This window comes from Astatotilapia calliptera, chromosome 14, assembly GCF_964374335.1.
Source record: "Astatotilapia calliptera chromosome 14, fAstCal68.1, whole genome shotgun sequence".
In the NCBI taxonomy this organism is placed as follows: Eukaryota; Metazoa; Chordata; class Actinopteri; order Cichliformes; family Cichlidae; genus Astatotilapia; species Astatotilapia calliptera.
This window is the reverse complement of record NC_137435.1, coordinates 7,908,641-7,930,560: the sequence shown is the minus strand read 5'-3', so window position 1 is coordinate 7,930,560 and position 21,920 is coordinate 7,908,641. Positions and strand designations below refer to the sequence as shown.

General features: G+C 38.0%; 5 protein-coding genes across 6 annotated transcripts; 4 read left to right on the top strand and 1 right to left on the bottom strand.

The window, feature by feature from the left end:
- The first annotated feature begins 1,323 nt into the window (after positions 1-1,323).
- c15h3orf52 (chromosome 15 C3orf52 homolog) lies at positions 1,324-7,294 on the top strand. The gene is made up of 7 exons (XM_026193626.2): positions 1,324-1,682; positions 3,312-3,383; positions 3,612-3,674; positions 3,972-4,104; positions 4,284-4,444; positions 5,888-5,958; positions 6,059-7,294. Exons 1-7 carry the CDS (start codon positions 1,608-1,610, stop codon positions 6,249-6,251), a joined length of 768 nt encoding a protein of 255 aa, XP_026049411.2. The 5' UTR covers positions 1,324-1,607; the 3' UTR covers positions 6,252-7,294.
- A 1,628-nt stretch (positions 7,295-8,922) lies between these two features.
- On the top strand, positions 8,923-11,628 carry guca1c (guanylate cyclase activator 1C). The gene is made up of 4 exons (XM_026193191.2): positions 8,923-9,242; positions 9,705-9,854; positions 10,087-10,174; positions 10,371-11,628. Exons 1-4 carry the CDS (start codon positions 9,048-9,050, stop codon positions 10,505-10,507), a joined length of 570 nt encoding a protein of 189 aa, XP_026048976.1. The 5' UTR covers positions 8,923-9,047; the 3' UTR covers positions 10,508-11,628.
- Positions 11,629-12,259: 631 nt separating this feature from the next.
- thrsp (thyroid hormone responsive) lies at positions 12,260-12,978 on the top strand. Its single transcript, XM_026193192.2, has one exon. The coding sequence runs from the start codon at positions 12,416-12,418 to the stop codon at positions 12,833-12,835; it is 420 nt and encodes a 139-aa protein (XP_026048977.1). The 5' UTR covers positions 12,260-12,415; the 3' UTR covers positions 12,836-12,978.
- Positions 12,979-13,178: 200 nt separating this feature from the next.
- ndufc2 (NADH:ubiquinone oxidoreductase subunit C2) lies at positions 13,179-15,905 on the bottom strand. Its single transcript, XM_026193194.2, has 3 exons — positions 15,388-15,905; positions 14,423-14,566; positions 13,179-13,366 (listed from the first exon to the last, which is right to left on the bottom strand). Exons 1-3 carry the CDS (start codon positions 15,524-15,526, stop codon positions 13,317-13,319), a joined length of 333 nt encoding a protein of 110 aa, XP_026048979.1. The 5' UTR covers positions 15,527-15,905; the 3' UTR covers positions 13,179-13,316.
- A 484-nt stretch (positions 15,906-16,389) lies between these two features.
- Positions 16,390-21,117, top strand: rab30 (RAB30, member RAS oncogene family). 2 transcript variants are annotated; one of them, XM_026193150.2, is made up of 5 exons: positions 16,390-16,547; positions 18,576-18,674; positions 18,764-18,847; positions 18,936-19,119; positions 19,399-21,117. In XM_026193150.2, exons 1-5 carry the CDS (start codon positions 16,506-16,508, stop codon positions 19,647-19,649), a joined length of 660 nt encoding a protein of 219 aa, XP_026048935.1. In that variant the 5' UTR covers positions 16,390-16,505; the 3' UTR covers positions 19,650-21,117. The 2 variants fall into 2 exon arrangements, with proteins under 2 accessions (XP_026048935.1, XP_026048936.1); XM_026193151.2 differs by having other exon boundaries at positions 16,415-16,547; positions 18,581-18,674.
- The last annotated feature ends 803 nt before the right edge of the window (positions 21,118-21,920 follow it).

Here is a 21,920-nt window from a genome sequence, read left to right as displayed (position 1 = left end):
AAAGAAAACTGTTTTCCAAGGAATACAGGAGGGTCTTGAGTTGTTTTTAGCCAAAAAGTCAGAGTTTATATTAAGACACTGTCATTAATAAAGGGAAACTGTACTATTGACCAAATGCAGAATTGCCCCTATATAGCGCTCTTACAATTTCTATTTAGAATTCATGTCAGTAATGTTAATGTGTGTAAACTGTTGACTAATAGTGTCATTGCACCAATTAACATGAGACAAACTGCTTCTTGGCGATTAGCATTAGTCCGTGAAGTTAATGTAATTTTCTGCATTGGCTTTCTCTATTTTCAGCTTGAACAAAGCTCAGAATAAATGGAAAACAAAAGCCAGAGGATACTCCTTTAAGCATTAACAAATACCAAGAATGTCATCTGACATGTCTAAAAAAAAAAAAAAAAAAAAAAGCTCCTTTATTGACACAAAAGGCGTGACTTATACTCACCGGACACTTTCACTTAGATTAGGTGCATCTTATTATCTTCTTATCTTATTATTTTAGCTTTGTGTCATGGTGTAACTCTGAATACTTTGGTTTTGAGGGGTGGAGTGGCCTTGATATGGCCTGCACCTCACTGGATATTTTTATCTTTGGACCAAAAGACAGCTTATCTGGCACAAACAACCATGCCGCGTTCAAAGTCACTTTAAATCATATTTCTTCCCTATTCTCATGCTCAGCTTAATCTTCAGCATGTGCCTTGTCCATGTCTAACAACACTGAGTTGCTAACAAGTGTACATAAGAATGCGTATGTCGGCCTCTGGTGGTAATCCGGAAGAGGTTACAGTAATTCCTAAACCTGTTTCAGCAGTGGAATAAAACTTATCTTCAATGTGTAAATATCTCGTTTATTTGTATCGACCGTTTTTGAAGTCGTTGTTCAATTCAAATCACAATAATAGAAACAACAACAACAAAAAAACAGCTTTCTGAAAGGTCATAAGTTCACATGATCCGAACCACTGATAAACTGAACCACTCCTGCAAGGACAGAGTAAATATATGGGTCATCAAGAGATAAACCAAACAATAAACGTTATGTGGAGCCATGCTTTGGTTAAGCAAATACTTACGTATCATAAAAAGCACTCGAGCGCATAGCTGCCAACAGATTGAAGAATACTGAAAAAAAATCACGTGGGCTGCAAAGAAAAGCATAAACAGCAGTGCTTACGGGTACATCTGCATTATATCTAACTCTGTAACGTAATTCAACAGAGAAGCTGCTTATCAATCACGCATTGGTGTGCCGCTGGCCAGCTGTTATAACGTCATGAGTCCTTCCAATGTTTCCTCCCAAGTTTCGAAGTCGCGCCGCCTCTCCGCTCCACCGAAACTTCAAGACTCACCTGTCAGACTTGAGAAGGACACGCAGGGAAGGAAGATTTCGTGGCTCGTCTGAAGAAAAGCTTTCCCAGAAGCTGTCTTGAGTAACGATGTGAAGTCACTGACTGGTGTTATTCAGGAACTGTTAATATACTTTGAGAATCTCAGCTGGGACGTTAATGTCACCGCGGTCAGCTTGTATTTATTACCATTAAAAGTTGAGGCGCATAGGCACTTCCGGGTTGGAAAGAATCTTGCCCAGGATCACCATGGTTGATATTCAGATGGAAATGTTGAAATCCCAAGATGAATTCGATGGAGCACCGGTTTCACGTGCTCATGGGGTGAGTAAATGGTATAAATATGTGAAATTCTGTTTAATGGCATTCTTATTTTGAATAATAGCGTTATTGGTCATGATATTTTATGAAATACTGTCTGTATGTTTAATCACCTTGTAATAAGTCCTCCAGCCCTCTCTGTGCGAATAGAAAGTAAAACAAAATGCTCCTTCTTTCCTGTATACTCTACTCTGTAATACTACTAAAATTATACTAACGTCTTATGTAGACGGACGAGTTAATTATGTATTTTCATACTGTGTGTATGAAGAGCAGGAATGCATTAACAGCATGAAATGAAGGAGCCCACATGCTCCTCCTGTGTGCTTGAGGGTGTAACATGGCTTAGGATTCCAGTCATAATACAGACTCAATTCTTGAGCAACTTTGTTTTCACTCATTGATGTGAAAGTTTAGTTTAAAGGATCAAAAACCAGTTTTTGAAATCCAATGAAAAGTAGCTTCAAAACAAAAGTAATTCTATTCAAGTGCTTTTAAATGTGAGGAAAATATGACCCAAACTCACAGCTCAACACAGTATTGAGTCATCACTTCACTTCTTTATATTGTGCTTCCAAGGAACTGGATTTTCTTGTATTTCTTAACTGTCTCGAGCAGTACTTCTCCACATTTTCTGAAGGTCTTTCAAAGTATTCTTTGGACATTGGCTGCTTTTCCACTCATTTTCAATCCAGTCCTTCTGCCTAACTAATTTAAGAGATTTTTGGGGGGTTAACACTGACCTATGAATCATTCAAGCATAGAAAAGGCAACTAACTCAAGGGATGAACCAGTGTTTTCTCTACAGATAACATATTTAAAGACAACAACAATTTTAAACTGCATCTTGTGCTTCTAGCAGCCTGTCACTAAAACACACTCTATGAAAAATGCCAACAATAACACAGTTTAACAGGCATGAAATAGTACAAGGTGATTCTGAAAGAGCTGTTAACTGAAAACATGGAATATCTCAGCATGATGTGCAGGGTGTCCTTATTAAATTGAGGAAACTGGGAAAGTGGAGGACAATCAAGAAACAGCAGGCATAAAAACTACCTACAGCAGATTATTATTATCTTAAAGTCACATCCTTAAGAAATGAATACAGAAAAGTCCAATTTTGATCCACCATGCAATACTATCTGGAAACTGTCTTGCAGTGGCTTCATTTTTCAGCGTGACCGTTATCCCAAACACTCTGGTACCTGGATAGAAACCACACACACAATGGAATACTGTCAGTCATGGACTGGCCTCCCTGGAGTATGGACCTCACCATTATTAAAGCAGGGTAGGATTAAACAAAGGCAGCCAACATCCAAAGAATAGTCCTGAACATCCTTCAAGAAGCCTGGAGATCTATTCCTTTAAAGAAATGGGAAGAAAGCATCCTAAGAGAGTTGTGACAAAGATTTAAGGTGGCCATACCAAATATTGATTTTCAAGCTTTTACAAATTTGTAAAAACTCTGTTCTTCCCTTATGTACTCCATGTTCTTTCTATTCTTACTCATGTTTCAATAAATCACTGCACCTTTGTCCCATTTTTCTTGTAAAATTAAAAAAAGAGGGAGCTGGCTCAAGAATTGTGGTATCTTTTATAAATATCCCCAAATTTTTCACCCTCTAGGGGACATGTGTTACATATGGTGATGCCAACACGAATTCCAGTCCAACCGAAGCAGAGAGTCTCCTGCAACCCGTAAGCAGTTTTCACTAAAGTTGTGCTCTATTTATTTTAAACTATTATTTTATTCTCTATTACAGAATGAGAACTACATATTTTTGAGTATGACCTTTCTATTTTTTGAGCAGAAGACAAAAGCAACCGTAGAAGGAAAAGAAACCTCTCACTTTCCCTTCTTGACTTCTATATTTAGTGAAGGAAGTGAGCAAAGTGATGATGCCATCTTTTTTTGTGTCCTGCTAGAGAAATGGTACTAATGGAGTGCAGACATCTTCATGTGATGTAGAGTCTCAAAAATCTGGAAAGGTATGAAAGGGGCTTTTTTTTTCTTGGGTATTACCTCTTGTGGTTTGGAATAAAGAGGCATTATTTTTTGGTATTTGTCCCAGTTTTTTATGTTTTCATCTTAATTTAATTAAAATGAATTTTGATCTTTTGTTTTTTTATGTGAATGACTGAAAAAATGAATATGTGTATTCTGAATTGGTGCATGTTGGGAAAAGGTTTGAGTGCCTGTATATTAACTGACTAGAAATCTAAGTTAATGACAAACCTGCTGCCTTGTAAAGTGTATTCCATTTCATTATTTATATTATGTTCTAGGACTGCACTAAGCGTGGGATAAAGAAAGAGCTGAATGAGAAAGTCTTCTGGGAAATTAGATTATGGATGGTCATAATATTCATCCTCATTGTCATCATTGCAGTGATTTTTACTTCACTGGCTATATGTGCAGGTAAGGTTATGTTTTTTTTACTTGTTAGTGCTACGTTGTGGCGCATTCATTAAGATGGAAATGAATGAAATTTAAAAAAATATAATTTATGTTATGTGAAAGCATGAATATTGCAGGGAGCTACAATGCAGCATTTTTAACTATTCGAATTTTTCACTCACTGATTTCTCTTTGGGCAGCGATCCATCAGGATGAGGATGACATATTTGACCCTTCATCGTTTGCAGTCATTCAGAATTTCCGTGGGAGCTTCCAGATGCCAAACCAGGTCTTCACAGACGAACTCGCCACCAATTCCTCCAATAAAAGCCAAACACTGGCTACAGAACTAGGAACAAAGGTTGGACCACTTATAACTTATATTTTATAAACGATGTACTTGATCTGTTCGTGTTAGCTGGTTGTATTTAGAACTTGCTACATACTCTGTATGGACAAAATCACTGGGCCATCTACAGATGACACCTGCTCGGCTATGGAAACCCATACTGTGATGATCCTGGAGTGCAGTTTTTGATTTAATGTTAAGGTCAAGGAAGGTTTTGGAACTTTGCATTTAGTCAGAAGAACATCGGCGCCTCAGCAGTCGGTGACCCTACTCTGCAACGTTACCACCGGTATCTGTGGTCTACCCCTCTGTGGCTGAGTTGCGGTTCCTAAAAACTGTTTTAAGAAGTAAATTATGGATGGTCACTCTAAGTGGTATTAACTACGTTAATACCACTTAGAGTTAAATGTGGAAATTAAACTTTAAGAGTTAAGGGAGGGGAATAAATTTCACAAACTGGCTTGTTGCAACTGCATCCTATTACAGCACTACGCTTTTTAGAACAACTCATTGTTTTACAAATATCTGTAAAGGCAGACTCTCAAGTGCTGGATTTTTCTGCACTTGTGGCAATGAGACTGAAAACACCTAAATTCAAAGATTAGGAGATCTGGCCCAATTCGTTTGTCCTTATAGTGAATGTACAAAATATCTTTTACAGTGGCTATATTAGATTTACTGGCAAACAGTGTAGCATTGGCTTTTGCAACCATGGTGCTTAGCTGGTGTATACACGGCGCAGTCCACGTGCCCTTGTTATATAAGGCAATTCAAGGATAGTTAATAGCTACGTTGTAAAAGAGGGTAATGTCATAGAAGATGTGCCGATGTCTGCACACTGATAGTAGCAAAATGAGCCAAAGTTTCATGGTATTCAGCTCAGTAGTTTTCTGTGCAATCCACCTGCAATGCACCAAAGAAACGAAACAGATGAATGACAACATTCCAGTTCAGGTTACAGCATGTTTTTAAGATAAACACAGTGATTGTTATTGTTTCATTCACTATGAATAGTGGAGTAACGATCCCCCCCCCCCCACGGGCGCACACACACACACACACACAAAAAAAGAAAGAGCAGTATTGTCCTGCAGGTTTTAGATCTCACCTTGGGTCAACACACCTGAATCACATGATTAGTTCGTTACCAGGCCTCTGGAGAACTTCAGGACATGTTCAGGAGGTAATTTAGCCATTTAAATCAGCTGTGTTGGTTCAAGGACACATCTAAAACCTGCAGGGACACCGGCCCTCGAGTTGGAGTTGCCCACCCCTGGTTTACACAAAACCCCAAAAACCTGTGTGTGCGCTTTATGCTTTCATCTTCTTCTGAAATTTTAATGTAAAAGCAATTAGCATTAAAATTGAGCTGAGAGAAAGGTAGGTAGGGGAGTGCCAGGCAAAACAATTTCCTGCTAATGCTTTCTCTTGCATGCTTTGTTCTGCCCCACCCAGCTCTCTGACCTCTTCAAAACCTCATCTGCACTGGGGCGATACTTCATCAACGCAGAGATACGCGCTTTCAGGTAAATACGCGTCACACTCAGAATTTATGAACTGTGTATTTCGGTGAAACCACTGAATTTTGTGCGTTAAACTTCAGAAATGTTTAATCCTCCCCCGCAGGAACGGTTCAGTCATTGCTGACTACAAGCTGACATTTCACATGCCTGAAGAGGAGAAGGATCAGCTGAGGAATTTTACTCTGAGCAGGGAGATGGTGTACAACGTGTTCAGACAGTTTCTTTATGACCAGGAATCTGAATCGGACCCAATGTTCATTGACCCAGCTTCCCTAAAAATGGTTTTAGGAAACTGAGGACAAGAAGTTTACAGCGAGACCAGAAAACCAGTTCTTGGTTTCTTTTTAGTTTTTATGAGCCACTAAACATCCGTGATGTCACGTCGATGTCATTGTTTTCTCATGAGTCTGCATATGAGACGTCTTTACCACAGGAGGCTACATGACCATTGTTGCGCCACCCCGCAAGTAATGGTAGTCATGTGTGTGTTTGTGTGTGGGATATTTTTTTAAGGTTAAAATATAACCTATAGTCAAACTCACAAAAAATGGAAAACAAACACAAAAAACATATTTTTATTGAAAGAAATACATTGAGATATTGTACTTAAGATTTCACTGTGTTTTACTGTTCATAGTTTACTGCATTTACATGTCAGTTCTTTAAGTTCCTCGACTCTCACTGTGATATTTGTACATAAGAAAACTGGTGTATATTTGTAATGGAAGTATTGAATTTATCTGTGCTGTTATTTTTGGGCTTTGCGACTTCATTTGCAAAGCCCTAAAACACAATTCAATCAACAGTTTAATAGGAAATGAACAGGAAAATGAGTCATTTGCTTATTATTACATAAAGGCTGCGCATCCCTTATAAACTGTGCACTCTATACACAAATTGTTTTGTGTACTATAGCACGAGAACAGTTTTATTGGGCAAGCAAATAGTTGGGACCCTGTTTTCCCCTTCACTGTTTGTTTTGGTAGTTGAACACTAGGGGGAGCATTTTCCACCGGACAGTTGAGGGATTTTGTCTCTCTCTTGATTCCTTTCTCTGGCTCAGTTTGCAGAGAACGGGAATTCACATTGTAAATACTACAGAGCAGGGAGCAGGTTATTGCAACGGTTTTGGCAACAGTTTATGTTGTATGTTTTTAATTTATTTTTTGGCTACTGTGTCAGTGATTATGTCTGTATGTCTAAGATGACAGCTGTAATAAATGTTTGTATTTCCAAGGATAGTTGCTCCACACCAGACATTCAGTTCTCTTCACTTTAACTTGTTGAATTTCCAAGAATGTGTTTCCCAAATAAAGATATTACAGTCATTCCTTTAAAAGGCTAACCCCTTTTTACAACTGATGCAATAATGCAAATACTTATATGTGATTTAACAACTGTGGTGTTGCTTCCATGGAACTTACATTGCATCATTTACACAGCTGCACATTTCACTAAAACAAATTTTACGTCAGCAATTTTCTCAAACGACAAAAGAGACTTCCTGAGAAAAGGAAGTATTATGTATTACACGAATTACTAATAACACTATATGGAAAGAAATGCTGAGTTTTATTTCTTGTTCTTCTTTTTCCTAGCGGGGAAATACAGTTTTACATGTTCACAAACAGCCATCCTGCATGACAGTCACATGGTGGTCAAAAGGTTAAGTTTAAACAGCAGCGCATCTGTGGGATCCAAAACATTTCAACAGCTGGACATAAAACCACACCGCCCTGTTTGCTCTTTGAAATTCCCAAATATTGCAGATATTGGCACATTTTTGTTGAGACGGAATTTATTGATCCAGACTGGACAACTTTGCTCTGTGCTGTATTTAGAGTCGCGGAGGGGATTTTTTTTCTCTAAGTAAACATTTTACTAAATATGCTGGCAGCAGTGATAGCTCATGGGCACCATTCTGGCTGTCTATGTCTAACAGGTAGCAACTGCATGTCTTGCTTGTAGTAAAGGAGCTTTTTCTTCTGAATGCTATTTTAAGAATCAGTAATCATCCAAAGCCAGATTTACTCTAACAGGCACGCTGAGCTTTGATAGCCTTGTTTTGTTTTTTACTTCATGGTAGATCAGAGACCAGTCACAGAGTTCAGTGACAGGTCAACAGTGCTCGAAGAACGCGTATAATGTGTGTGCAACATTTTTCTGTATTCTTAAAAACTCAGATCATGCTGAGATTAAATTCACATGGAAAATGCATCATTATTAAACTTATGCTTGAAGAAGTCTAGCTGACTGATGATTAAAAATATCAGTCTTGGCAAAGGCAGCTCCTTTTTGCTCGCCATTGTTAGAAATGCAAGCACAATTAGCCTATAAGCGTCAAACACTGGGGTGGCAGAAAGCCATAGAAATGACAAGATTTGATTATTCACGACTTGTAGGAGAAAATCCCAAAATCAAAGTTATTAGGAGTCAGGAAAACGTACATTCATATGCATACATATTTGGCATAAATAATACCAAACTTTGGGACGGGACAGGCTTGACTGACAGACACCTAAATAGAGAGAGTTACAGTAATCAAGACGTGAGGAAATAAAGGCGTCGATAAGGTTTCCAGATCTTTAGATGACAAGATAGATAACATATATTTTTATTATAGGCTTTTAGTAACACAGTACCTAAAGATACAATTTCAAATCATTTTTTGCTAAATTTTCTGATATATGTAGACACAACATGGGTTCATCCCTAGTATTTGGTGCTTTATTTAATACTTGAATTATTCATAGATGGCCGTCAAATGGCTTAACGAACCAAAAACAAACCCATTCTCTGAAAGTTATGCTCTATGCTTTCTCTGAAAGTGACCCCTGCAGGAAGTTCCTTTGTGCCAATGGAAACTAGTTCAATCAAAGAGCACACACTTTGCCCTGACGTTTTAGCGAGATTCTCTGCTTATCCTATTAAAGGGTTATGTCTCCTTTTAGTTGCCTCAAGACACATAAAGCTTAAGGAGGTTGTTGTTACTCAGAGCTCAGAGTAGGTGCTACACTTTCCTCTGTGGATTCACTTTTATCAGCAGCTCTCTACGGGTTTTTGGACAAAAGTCCCAATCATCTGGAGTGAAAATGGGTGCCCACGGCTCCAACCTGGATGATATCCTGGAGGAGGACATGCACCATTGGTACACAAAGTTCATGAGGGAATCTCCTTCGGGGCTCATCACGCTCTTTGAGCTGAAGACAATGCTCGAAATGAACGGTATGACAGAGGAGGCCAGCAGTTATGTGGACCAGGTCTTCGTCACCTTTGACATGGATGGGGTATGAAAACATTTAATATTGGAGGATATGAACTGGGTGGAAGAAACACATGAAGAATACCAGGAAACTTGAAGTATAGAGTAATGCAGATCAGGGGGGACCAGTTTTGCAAATAGTTCAATGGTGTCTTTATCAGTATGTAATACTGTAGAATGCATCAATTATTATGAAGATCTCAGATTTTCTTTTCTACAAGAGTTCAAAAGAAAATACATTTTATGCTCTGAATCATTTAGTTTGTTCCAACTTAAAGGATAAAAAGTTATAAGTATTAAATTTAGTGTCTCTAAATATCTGATATAGCTTAGTTTGAAATTAGCTGCACTTGTAGCCCTTGTTTGCAAAGATAAAAAACTTAATTATTTAATTCAGAATTTGGTAATTATTCTTTGAAGTAAACAAGTTTTGCTTTTTCAGTAAATGATCTGAGATTTACACTCCTTTCCCTTTTTTATTTTACAGGATGGCTACATAGACTTTGTTGAATATATTGCAGGCATTAGTTTATTATTGAAAGGAGAAATAAATCAGAAGCTAAAGTGGTACTTCAAGCTCTTTGATCAGGATGGAAATGGAAAAATTGACAAGGATGAACTGGAAACTATATTTAAGGTAGAGTATGCCTTCTCTGAAATCTTCCTAATCAGATTTCTGCATCCAAAGTAGTGAGCTTCTCAGAATTCTCTGAATGGTGCCTTGAAGATTAACTCTGGAAGCGCACATAAGTAGCCACAGCACCTAAATCCAACGGCTTCCTAATTCACCTCTGTTTTCAATTTGGCTGATTCTTTACTCCTGACTAAAGCCATACAATGATCACCTTGTTTACATGACTCTCTTTTAGGCCATTCAAGACATCACCAGAAGCTACAACATCCCTCCAGAAGAGATTGTGCATCTTATATATGAGAAGATTGATGTCAACGGAGAAGGTAACAAACGCATGATTGTGTATAAAGGGTATCAAGAATGAAACCAGTGATAAAAGGCTTTTGTCACCGTGACCAGAGTGAAATGAATACAAAGCATGAGTAAACATTCTGATAGTTGTGAAATGTTCTGCTTTGTGATTTATTTCCATAAAATCACAGCTTTAAATGCACAGAGTGCCACTTCTCTCTCTCTCAGGTGAGCTGACGCTGGAAGAGTTCATCAGTGGAGCAAGGGAGCACCCTGACATCATGGATATGCTCACTAAGATGATGGATCTAACTCATGTCTTGGAAATTATTGTCAAGGGTCAACGGAGGAAAGCTCTGAACTGAGTCAGTAAACAACAAGCCGAAGAACTGACATCACCCAGACTTTAAAGACTGTATGGACTTGACGATGCACAGAGTCCCACCTCAGACTGCAAAAACCCAAACTGACAGAGCAGGAGCACACAAATATCTCTCTGCATATCACCAGATAACATGCAGAATGAAGCAACAGAATGAAGCAGATAACTTCCTCAACTCTGTTAACCTGTATGTGCCCTCAGAGTCATTGTACAGTTTACTTTTTAATTTTTTTAAAAACACTTTACCAATTGTGGCGAGGCTTGGTGAAAAAAAGAAGAAGTAAAACTGCTTTTAGGGTCTCATCATGGGCCCAGCAGAGTGTGCAAAGTAAGGTTAAAAGAATAACTTTTATTTAATTTATAAGGAGCTAATTTCTGACTAATGATTCTAAAGACTCCTAAAACAAATGGTCAGTTTCTGAATAGTTACAGCATAAACAGAGTATTGGGGTATTTACAGTCTAGTCTACAACACTCGCAGGGACTGTTGGTAGTTTTGTGTTGACGAGTTTGTAAAATCTGAAAGAAAAGTCCATTATTGGTTAAAAACACTAATGGACACTAAAATATTTGTGATTATGTACAAAAAATACGAAGTTTTAAAATATCTTCCAATTAAGGTTGCCTTAAAATCAGTACATTTGTTTATTTTTTTAATAACCCCCTACACTAGCAAAGGATTCTTTGGTTTTTACCAAAGATCCAGGCATAGACATGACAGATTCCATTTTGCAAAACCTGCAATAATTTCCTTTAATCAATGAAGTAACTTTAAGAGTAACATGCAAAGTTTACCACATTGTTGTTGCGTCAACCAGCTTCAAATAGAGAATTAGGAAAATAGATAAAAATAAGATATATAGATTAGAAAAGCTAAAAACTGAGGAAACAAACAAGCACAGTTATTTAATAAGATGCAGCATTTAGAGGTATTGTTTCATTTTTACTGCTTGACAACTGAACCAGCTCAAGGATGCCACCTTGTGAGAAAAAGATGAAGAACTAGTGCATGTTAGTGTGGTGAGACTGATGGTGTAATTCAGCAATGCCAGCTGTTGTATCACTCACATTTCAAAATAAAATGAAAAGAAAGCCAAATGCTGATTATTTGAATATCCTGATTATTATTTATTAAAAAGAGTATTCTTTTTTTTTTTAATCCCACCTGATAACCTAAAGTTATAGTATGCTTTCAACATTGATTTATCTTTGTGAGAGAACCAAAACACATGTTCAGGCACCACACTCAATTCTGCCAACTGGCTGCAAAGCTTTCAGTTCCACTTGAGCAGGAAAAACCCAGAATCTGTGGAATATATTTAGCAATCATGCAGTTTCTAAGGGGAACCAGGCCCTAACAGAACCATTTATTCTTGCATTCCTTCATTTTAAATCAACAGAAAGCTAGATTTTGTTTTTAAGATGTATTAGTCTTTGTGTTTCACAGAAACTATTGGGAAAGAAACAGAAAAGTAATGGTTTAAAGCCTCTAAAACAGCCTTCAGAACCATACCAGAATAATCCAGGGTTCTTTATTTTGGGCCTATTGTACCTTCATAAACTCATTTTGTACTTGGAAATCAAAGCATGACATTCCTTTATACTTTCAACATTAATCATTAACCACACAGAGCATTAGCAGGTTCATTTCAGTACACACTGCCCCCTCTATTTTGAACTGGGTGGTGTAAATCAAATAAAGATAAGGGTTTGACTCCACATAACTCTCGGCCTCTTTCTAAATGTATCGGATGATGCAGTTACACAACTGCACTGTTCAACCCACCTTGGTTCATCATATAAACTCGCATCTCACAGCGCTGCAGTGCACACTGCTTCCACTTGTTTGCCACGACAGCAAGCAAACAACTGACCACATCCAGCGGGAACCATGCAGTCTGCCGACGCCAAATTCAAGAGAAACAGCCTGTTCCTGGCTCTGAGACGATACAGCTCAGCCGTCAGTGAAATGGAGCAGACCATTCTTCTGCCAAGCCTGCTGAGAGACATGCCCTCAGACGAGGTGTGGGACTGTGAAGCTGCAGAAGAGACCTGCAAAGACCTGTTCAGCAACTACTTGATGCTCAAAGCCATACGGACCACAGTGGAGAGTGGCCTAATTCGCCTGGACGATCACAAGGCCAAAAACAACATAGCACTAAACAAGACCCTGGAGCCTCTCTTGGACACAGATCCTGAAGCCCTCTTCCACTTCCACGTGAGAGGACTGTTTTCTGTGATGAGTGACCTCACCAAGAAGACGCAGACTCTCACTGAGAAATACATGGACATTATTGGGATAGCAAATTAGTCACAAAACCTAAGATATGTGGACATCTGTTTTTAAGAGAGTCATCTAAGACACCCAACCATTGCAAATGTCTGAAATGTTTACATTCAGTGACCCCAGACAAACCTAATGAATAAGGAATAAATATACATTGTCAAAATTAATCAATTGTGTCTCTTAATTTGCTTTTGTAATGATCTCTTTTTAAATTTCGTGATAAATATTTTTGGTCATATCGCCCTGCTCTAATCCCTTTTATATAAACAAACACCACAAGAAAGATGACCTGTTAAAGAATATCAGAGTTTCCTACGTTTGTAAAGAATTCAACTTTTTGTTTTCACTTATAAAGTCAGTCACAAAATTGAGTTTGTGGGTTGAGTTTATTCTTTTTATTTACATATCTATATTTCAAACAATATATGACAGAATGCTCTCACAAAAAGGCTGCTCAACACAGGCGGCAACTGTGAATGTTTCCTCTCTCCGCAGCCACTGATGCTTAGCGCACAGGATGGAAAGGCTCAACAATCTCAGCAAAGGTCTTTTGCTCTGGTAAGATAAAAGAAACCAAAAGCAACAATTTGATTACAAACATACATGACCCAACGTTTCATAAGATTTAATCGGAGTAAATGTCCTACAGCACTGCACAGTCTAATTTCTTCCCCCGTGGCATTTCTCAATCAAAACAATAACATCAAGCCTAGTTTGATGGCACCGGAAAGTAGTGTGGGATCATGGGAGCTGTAACTATCAGCATCAATGCTACTGAAAATCTGATGTGACTCAGAAAGAAGCCATTTTCACAGGCGAGGTAATCTTTACTTTTTGTTACATTTATTTAATTTGCAATAAATTTGCATCACCCCGTAACATTACTGTATGGATAAGCTTGGTGGCCATCAAATATAAAGTTGATTTTCCACTGACAGGTGACTGAAATATTAGAAATAAGATTATGGATTTCTCAAGCTTTGAACATTTTGAACACATTTCAATTATGTAGATACACATTCTAAAGGTACAGCATTATTTTTCTTGCTTTCAGGCAATCTGGGATTTGAATTTGTAACAGGGTACATATTACATACTTAAACGCTAAAGAAACTATTTCACAACTACACTGCACAGGATTTAACATCATCCAAAGACAACAAACAAACAAAAAATAATCCGATGTGGTGTGTGCATAAACATAATTCCCACCTGTGTGGTGCTGAGCCTGTTCTGTGTTGGTGTTTTTTGAAAACAAGGACATGTATGAAAATAGATTATTATGTATAATTTAATTTGAAAGAAAATCATGAAAGCTACATCAGCTGAAGAACGGTGAATGGTGGCCCACTCACAAAGCACAAATTCTGCATTGGCTGTGGCTGTACTACTAATCAGGAGGTTGGTGGTTTGATCCCTGATTCTTCGGCTCTGAATGTCAAAGTATCCTTGGGCGAGAAACTTGCCTTCTGATGCATCCACTTAAGTGTGTGTGAATGTTAGTTTAAAAGCTCTTTTTTCAATGAAAAAAAAGGGTTTCATATAATAAAGAATAGGTAGTGTTGGGCTCTTGTGTCTTCGGTTAGAGCAAAGACATAAAAATGAACTTACCCTTTGGTACAAATTTTTCCGGGTGGAGTTTGATATACTCATTCATGTCTCGATCGAGTCTAGCATAAGTATAATTTTCATATTTGGTAACATGGTAGCCAATGAACCAGCCAATGGTTGCCAGCAGAAACTGTCGATGAACACCTTAAAGAGAAAACATGGAAAACGATGCAACATTTATTGATCAGATATAACTAGCATACAGCAAACTAAAGTAGATATATTTGCAAGATACTTCAAAGCACAATAATAAAATCTTACTGTGGTTATGAGAAACCAAAAGCTTGCACATTATAAGGTTTTCTCTTAAAAAAATAGGATTGCAAAAAATGCAAACAAAAGCAAATTGAATTAATAGGTGGAGGCTTACACTTTAGCTTACTGCACCTAGCTTTTTGACAGCGCATTTTATATCAACACTTCATAGCTAGATATTACCAAAACAAAGACGACAGGAAACACAAAACAAAACCCAATGTGGCACAACCAATGTTAATACTACTTTCTTTTTCAGATAGGGAGAAACAATAACGACAAAATTTAACGCTAGACTTCTTTAAAAAAAAAATTAACAAACGAACATTTAGTTTTCAGTTTTGTTTATTTTGTTTAGTTAGATTTCAGAATCAGAATACTTTATTAATCCCCAAGGAAATTATGCATGTATTTTTGTTCAATTTAAAACTTTATTTTAATCATCCTCTGTGTCATGTGCTGGATAATGAAAGATCTTGTTTTTATGGTGTCCAAATTTCTTAACTGTTTTTGATATTTATCGCTATTTTAATGCTAAAGGAAACGTAAATACGCTGCGACCACTGTGGACAGCTCACAACCAGTTACTAATCTGAGAGAACATTTATTTACTAAATACTCGGATTTCTTTTTTAAAATTAAGTGTTTCATATGCTTGAAAGGAAAGCGTCCGTTCGTGCACCAGTCTGAAAGACAGGTAAAATGCTAACCTGATTTCACTGGCGGCCTGTGGTTGATTGCGTTGTGCAGCACGGCGGAGACCCAGCCTACACCCGCCAGCCACAGTGAATTCCTGTTCACGAGCCCCGGAGGAGGCAGAGACTTCCCCTCTTCTGGAATAAAGCCCATGGCGAGAAATGTGCCCCTTAGTTCAGACCTTATTTAATAATTTCCGAGATACCTACTACTACTATTCATCGGCTATCACCTCTCGTAGGAAGTCAAGGGCACGGCGTGCAACCAAACTACTGGTCCGGGCGCAACCAACGACTAGCGCTTGAGTTCCGCATTATTTGTTTCCTAGCAACAAAAGCCCATGAGTCACAGTAGGCCAAAGTCTTTGTAAATAAAATGTGCCACATAGTTAATATTACAGTTCAGTCCGCTTCAAAATATTTACTACATTAATGTGTACGTTAGCATCATATATAGAAATATCATAAAATACATCTTAATGGGAAAATAGAATGGAATCAGAAAAACAAAAGAGAAAAAATTAAACAATAATAAAAAAAACAACATAGTCCGTATTCAGCTTAAGGTAATAACCGAGGAGGACACGTGCTTTTAATATACTAATGTTGTAGAAACTGCAAAACTCTGTAGCTTTGTACTTTCACTCTTTTGTTTATCATTGCTCTGTGTGAGTTTCCCTGTTAGAATTATAATCTATAAAACTGCAGTGTCCACGTAGTATAAATACTAGAAGCTCTGTAGAATGGAACAAAATTGCAGCATGAGAGAGAGAGATCAAAAATATTAATATCTAAAATTCCCTCCGAGTTTCTTTCCCATGAATTCTGCTGCATCCACCCAGAACAACCAGTGGAAAAATAGAAAAATGCTTTCCTTTCCAGCCCACGGATGTCTGCATCCGTTTGAATGTTTGAAGCTTCACTGGGAAAAGACACACTCCATCAAGTACTTTTCTGAATGCAGTGAGTACATGTAACGCGTTACTTTGCATGTGAACTGATGACATCATTGAGGGCAGCCCCCCCCCCCTCCCTCATCGTCTCTCTATCAGACGGGCTGCTGCTGCTGAGCTCCTGAGGATACACAGCCCTGCCCAGCAGCGGCTTTGCCCATTTGAAGAGGTGACCTATGCATGCCAAGTAGTTCTAAGTCCGGGGATATCCCCGTGTTTTTGGTAAGTATGAATTATCTCTTGACTCGGTGCGGAGGGCAGACTTTGATTTTTTTTCCTTGCTGCATCTGCAGATAAAATGGCCAGAATCACACGCTGTAGCCGCTAGTTGCTACCGTTGCTAGCTTCGACCGAATGGCTTTCAACTCAGATTAAAAATGAAGGATAATTAGCCAGAAGTATAAAGCTACTTCAGATTACGAAATGTGCGAGATGCTGCAGTTTTTTTTCCTTACCTTTCAGGGCATAAGATGTTGGTGAAGATGTGATTGCGACACGGAAAGAAGTGTTTCAAATCACTACAAGAAAGGGTTAAATTATTCCTTCAACATCTTCTTCTCTGTACCAGCATTGTCAACCAGAGATTCACATCTTCCTGCAAGCAACAGTTTGTTTCCTTAAAATGTTGTTTTTACAGCGATATGTTCGGTTCCTCCGCACGTAAAGGCCCGGTTCTCCATTCTAGCGTAGGGGCACACATAGAAACGCATTGCAGAATTTAAACTTGTGCTATATTATCATTGTTTACATACATTTCAGATCACGCCCTGTTTTGTGGGCATCGACCAAAGTAACTCTTGCATCTTTGCGTTTTGTGCTTTGTGCAGGTTGTATTGTTTGAATCTCCATGTCTCCATGCAAGTGATGCACGGCCCCAAAAAACGGGAGCTAAAAAGAAAATAAAAGATATCAAATATCTAAAATGAGATCTTGTGGAGGAGTGAAACATAAATGTTTGCTATTTTCTTAAGTGCACTGTCTGAAACACATGTGTCATATGCTTACCAAAAATGCCAGTTTTCCTACAGTGATCTAAACTATTCCATTGAAATGAGACTGGACAAACTAAGCTTATATTTAATTGAGAAAGACACATTTTACGCTTTCCAGTGTAACATTTCACAGCTATTTTAGTGAATAAGTACCATGGCCAGCTGGTATAAGGAAACATCTAACAGAAGCTTTCAAGTGGCAAATTCTTAAAAACAATTAAAGTTGCAGATAACTTTAAAATGCTATCATCTGCAGCATAGTGGAAAAGTAAGATTCAGATAATCTGGAGGGGCAAGGTTAGCATTGAATGATGGTGATATGGTTCCATGCATGGGCTCAGGAAAACTTTCATTTACTGAGGCAAAGTGGAAAGCTGTTCTTTGGTCAGGCAAATCAAATTTTAAATTATCTTTTGAAGTCATAAGTCCCGTGACTTTTGGCCTAAACTGGACGTGGATCAGCCAGAATCTCGGGATTCTCAATAATACTTAGAGGCTTTGGTCCAGTATCTGCCATAACACTTTTTTTTTCTTTGGTCAGGGAATATGTTTCTTACTTCAGCAAGAAAATAACAAGCCACATTCTACACGTATAACACCATAGCTTTATAAAAGAGTCTGGGTGCTTAACTGGCCTGCATGTGGCCTGTGCACGACATCTAAAAATATGTACAACATTAATGAAATGAAAAGCATCTAACTCTTGAGCAGCTGAAATCGAAAATATAGCTCAATAGGAAAATATTTTGCTTTAAAAAGCTGCAGCAGGTATGCTCCTAAGTTCTCAGCTGCTTGCAGAATCTTGTTAAAGAGAGAGATGATCCTGCCACTGCCCTGTTTAAAATTTGTGTATTTACAGAAAAGCTATAAAGCTTCTTAGTTGTGTCATTTGATAGGTAGGCCCAGTTGTTTTCTGTGGAAATAGGATTATAGTTAGTGAAAAGGAAATGTCTCTCTGTGATACATTTTTTTCAGTGCAATTAGTGTCGGGTATAATTCCGCTAATGAGCACAATATGAATTCAGATCACACACTGAAGGGCACAGCTTACTCACCCAAGCTTATTCAGCTCAAATTTTACTTGTTGTCTGAGCCCTGATGGTTACACAACAGTTTTTAGTGTCATCAGCATCTTTGGTGTGTGTGTCTCATGACTTTATGTCTGTGGCTTGGAGCACATGGGGAAAAATGTTAGCAATTTTACAGTTATAGCGTTAGCGCTTCACCTCTGTCTTTTCTCCTTGTCTTTATTTTCTAGTTTAGTATGAGCATGGAAGATTATGACTACCTGTTCAAAATAGTTCTGATAGGAAATGCTGGAGTTGGGAAGACATGTCTCGTCCGGCGCTTTACTCAGGTTCGTATGCTGTCTGTGTGTCTGAGTCTGTAGCTATTGAATTACACAGTACAGAAGTGTTAAATTATAAGTTTTGCTTGTAATTGTAGGGCCTTTTCCCACCTGGACAAGGGGCTACTATTGGAGTAGATTTCATGATTAAGACTGTGGAAATCAAAGGGGAGAAGGTCAAGGTGCGCCAATGTTACATTTTTGTTTGCATTTATGTTTTGTAGCAGTTTGGACAGTTGCCTATATTCTTGACAATATTATGTTTTCCAGCTACAAATATGGGACACAGCTGGACAGGAGAGATTTCGCTCCATTACTCAGAGTTATTACCGTAGTGCCAACGCCCTCATTCTTACGTATGACATTACCTGTGAGGACTCCTTCAGGTGCCTTCCAGAGTGGCTGAGGGAGATCGAGCAGTATGCCAACAACCAAGTGGTGACTATATTAGTCGGTAAGAACTTTGTTTTGTACTTGAATAACTCATGCTTATCTTTGTCATCAGCATTGTTTGGTAAGATTTATTTATTTTTATTCTTGTCATTTTGAGAACGCAGTCTTCTCAAATGCATCCCACACATGCTCGCATGCACATATCCCTCCCCATTCTCATCTCTCTCATTAAACACCCACTACTGTTTAGTCAGACTGCAACAAGCCAGACTTGTGGTTTGTTTTTGTTTAGTTTTGTTTCCCCTGTTGTTGACAAATGGACATTGTATGTTTATTTTAGGTAATAAAATAGATCTGGCAGAGAAGAGAGAGGTCCTCAGGCAGAGGGCTGAAGACTTTGCCGAGGCTCAGAGCATGCTGTACCTGGAGACGTCAGCCAAAGAGTCTGACAACGTTGAGAAACTTTTTCTCGACCTGGCCTGCGAGCTCATTCGAGAGGCGAAGCAGAACAAGCTGGATAACAGTGACACTGCCCCGATGCCTGGAGAGGGTAAAACCATCAGTTACTTGAGCTGCTGCAACATCAATTAGAGAAAGCTCAGCCATGGGGCCGTTTTAACAGAGTAGCCATTGACTGTAGAGGTTAGATGACTGATCCCCAATGCCTCCGTCCCACTAAGATGGCATAAAGCCACATCTTAGTCTGGTCATTTCTAGTCCCATGCCTTTTTTAAGCTGTACAATGGAATTTATTACCTTAGTTTGGCCTTCCAGGACCGAGCATTTTAAGATGCTGCCATTATGGAGAACGTTTTTCCTCAGTGCAACAGGATGTAAAGTGTTTCCCTGATACAGCCGAGAATCTGAGTAAAGTTCAGTTTTATGATCCTCACGGTGAAATGGCAGGATTGTTGTTTTGGTTTTTTTTTCCTTTTGGGATTTTAGAATCCATTTTCATCAAATCAGTTTTCACCAGCAGTATTAAAATGAGTGAAAAGCTTTGCCAGGTATTTTGTTACAGATCCCACATAGTTTACAAAAGAATAATGAATCATTGGAGGTGATAGGTTAATGGTAACAATGTGTTTACATACAGTACATCTCATCGATTAACAGGTTTGATTAAATTGTAAACAAAAACGTTGCAAAAATGACCCTAAAATCTGTTGCACAATCGTTTATTGTCCACTGCAGTTTCTTCTGCTCTGAGATTTGTGTACAATTTGTGTAACTTTTATAATTTTACTTCTGAATCATTGTTTGCACCTGTTGTTACATACTGTGAAATATTAGTTCCCAATATATGATTTTACCTGCTGCTAAAATGTGTTTGTCAAATAAAATAAACTGAAAAACACGTATAAATGCTACAGTATTCTGTGACGCCATTATTATTATTATTATTATTATTTTAGTATACTTGCAGTGCTTGTGATTAGTCCGTTTATTTAGTATGACGCAATTGGAAAGGCCATCATCAGCAGACTTTGTCAGCCGTTTATTTAAATTAGATTTTTTTTTTTTTTTTTTGGTCATGTTTTTCTTACCCATAGGCGTAAATATTTCTGCCTCTGTTGTTGCTGCCTAGCCATGAAATTATTTGAAGGGTTATGTTAATGTAGTTTTGTATTACGTGTTGTATTTCATATGCTTTTATTGTAAAATTTTCTCAATTGTTCAGCATGGTTAACCATTTTTTTTGTAGTGTTTAAATTTATCTTTCCTATATTTGCCATAACTGTAAAGTACTGTATTGCACAATGCCATATACTGCACACTTATTTTTATTATAACATGTTGTCTTTTATTGTACAGTAGTACAATTTAGCACTTTGCTTTTATAATTTTGTATTTTTCCATAATCCCTTTGTAAAACTAGCGAGCATTTTGTTTTGCCTTTAACAGCAGTTGCTTATAACTAATCCCTTGCATCTTCCTGTGAAGTCTCTATGGGAAATACAAAGGAAACACCATTGGGATGTTGTGCTTCTTTTCCTTTATGTGTACAAAATGATCCCTGGAATATTCTGTATAACATTAAACCTCTAAATACTCTTAAGATGTGTTTTTATGTTGTTTTTCATGAACATTTTATTTTGAAAATTTCACCGGAAGGTTGGTGGACCAGTGCAGGGAGAAACCGACAGCTAGCTAAAACAACAGGTTGTAGTAGTTACTGCAACGTTTCTGTCTAGTAGGCAATTACTTTCCAGTACGTGTGGTACAGTCTTCACTGTGAATATATGTATTTAAATTTTCGTTAGAGCGTGAGACATTTTGATTAGTCAAGCCCATGCTTTGTGACGTGTTTCCGATCATTTCACTACTTAAGAGTAATACACCCCAACGAAAAGAATTGACAAAGTTGATTCTGTTCATCTGGACATATCGTTTTCAGTAGGAGAATGTTTTGTTACTCATTCAAGTAACTTCTCTATCTCAGGTTAATATAGTTTTCTCCAACCTTATTGTCTTTGATCAATGGTCATAACAATTCGCATATTAAACTGACCTGAGCCCATTGGTTTTCAGTGGTGCTAGTTTTAAACACCCTCGCTGCAGGAAGGAGCGCTTTCGCAGATCATTCATCCCAACAGCAGTTAGACTCTATAACTCCTCAATCACGATGTCATAAGTCACTGGACACTGTGAACATCCACGGTCACCACTTCATGCATAATGGACCTTCCATGACCTTCCAAGCTATATAGTTTATGTCTTCCATATTTCCAACTATATCCATAATCACATACTGTGTATGCTACCATTATATATAGTGTATTATCTTACTTTTTTTTTTTCATTGATTGTACTTATTTGTATTTTTGTATTTTCTTCATATATCTGTACCTGAGCTGAGGT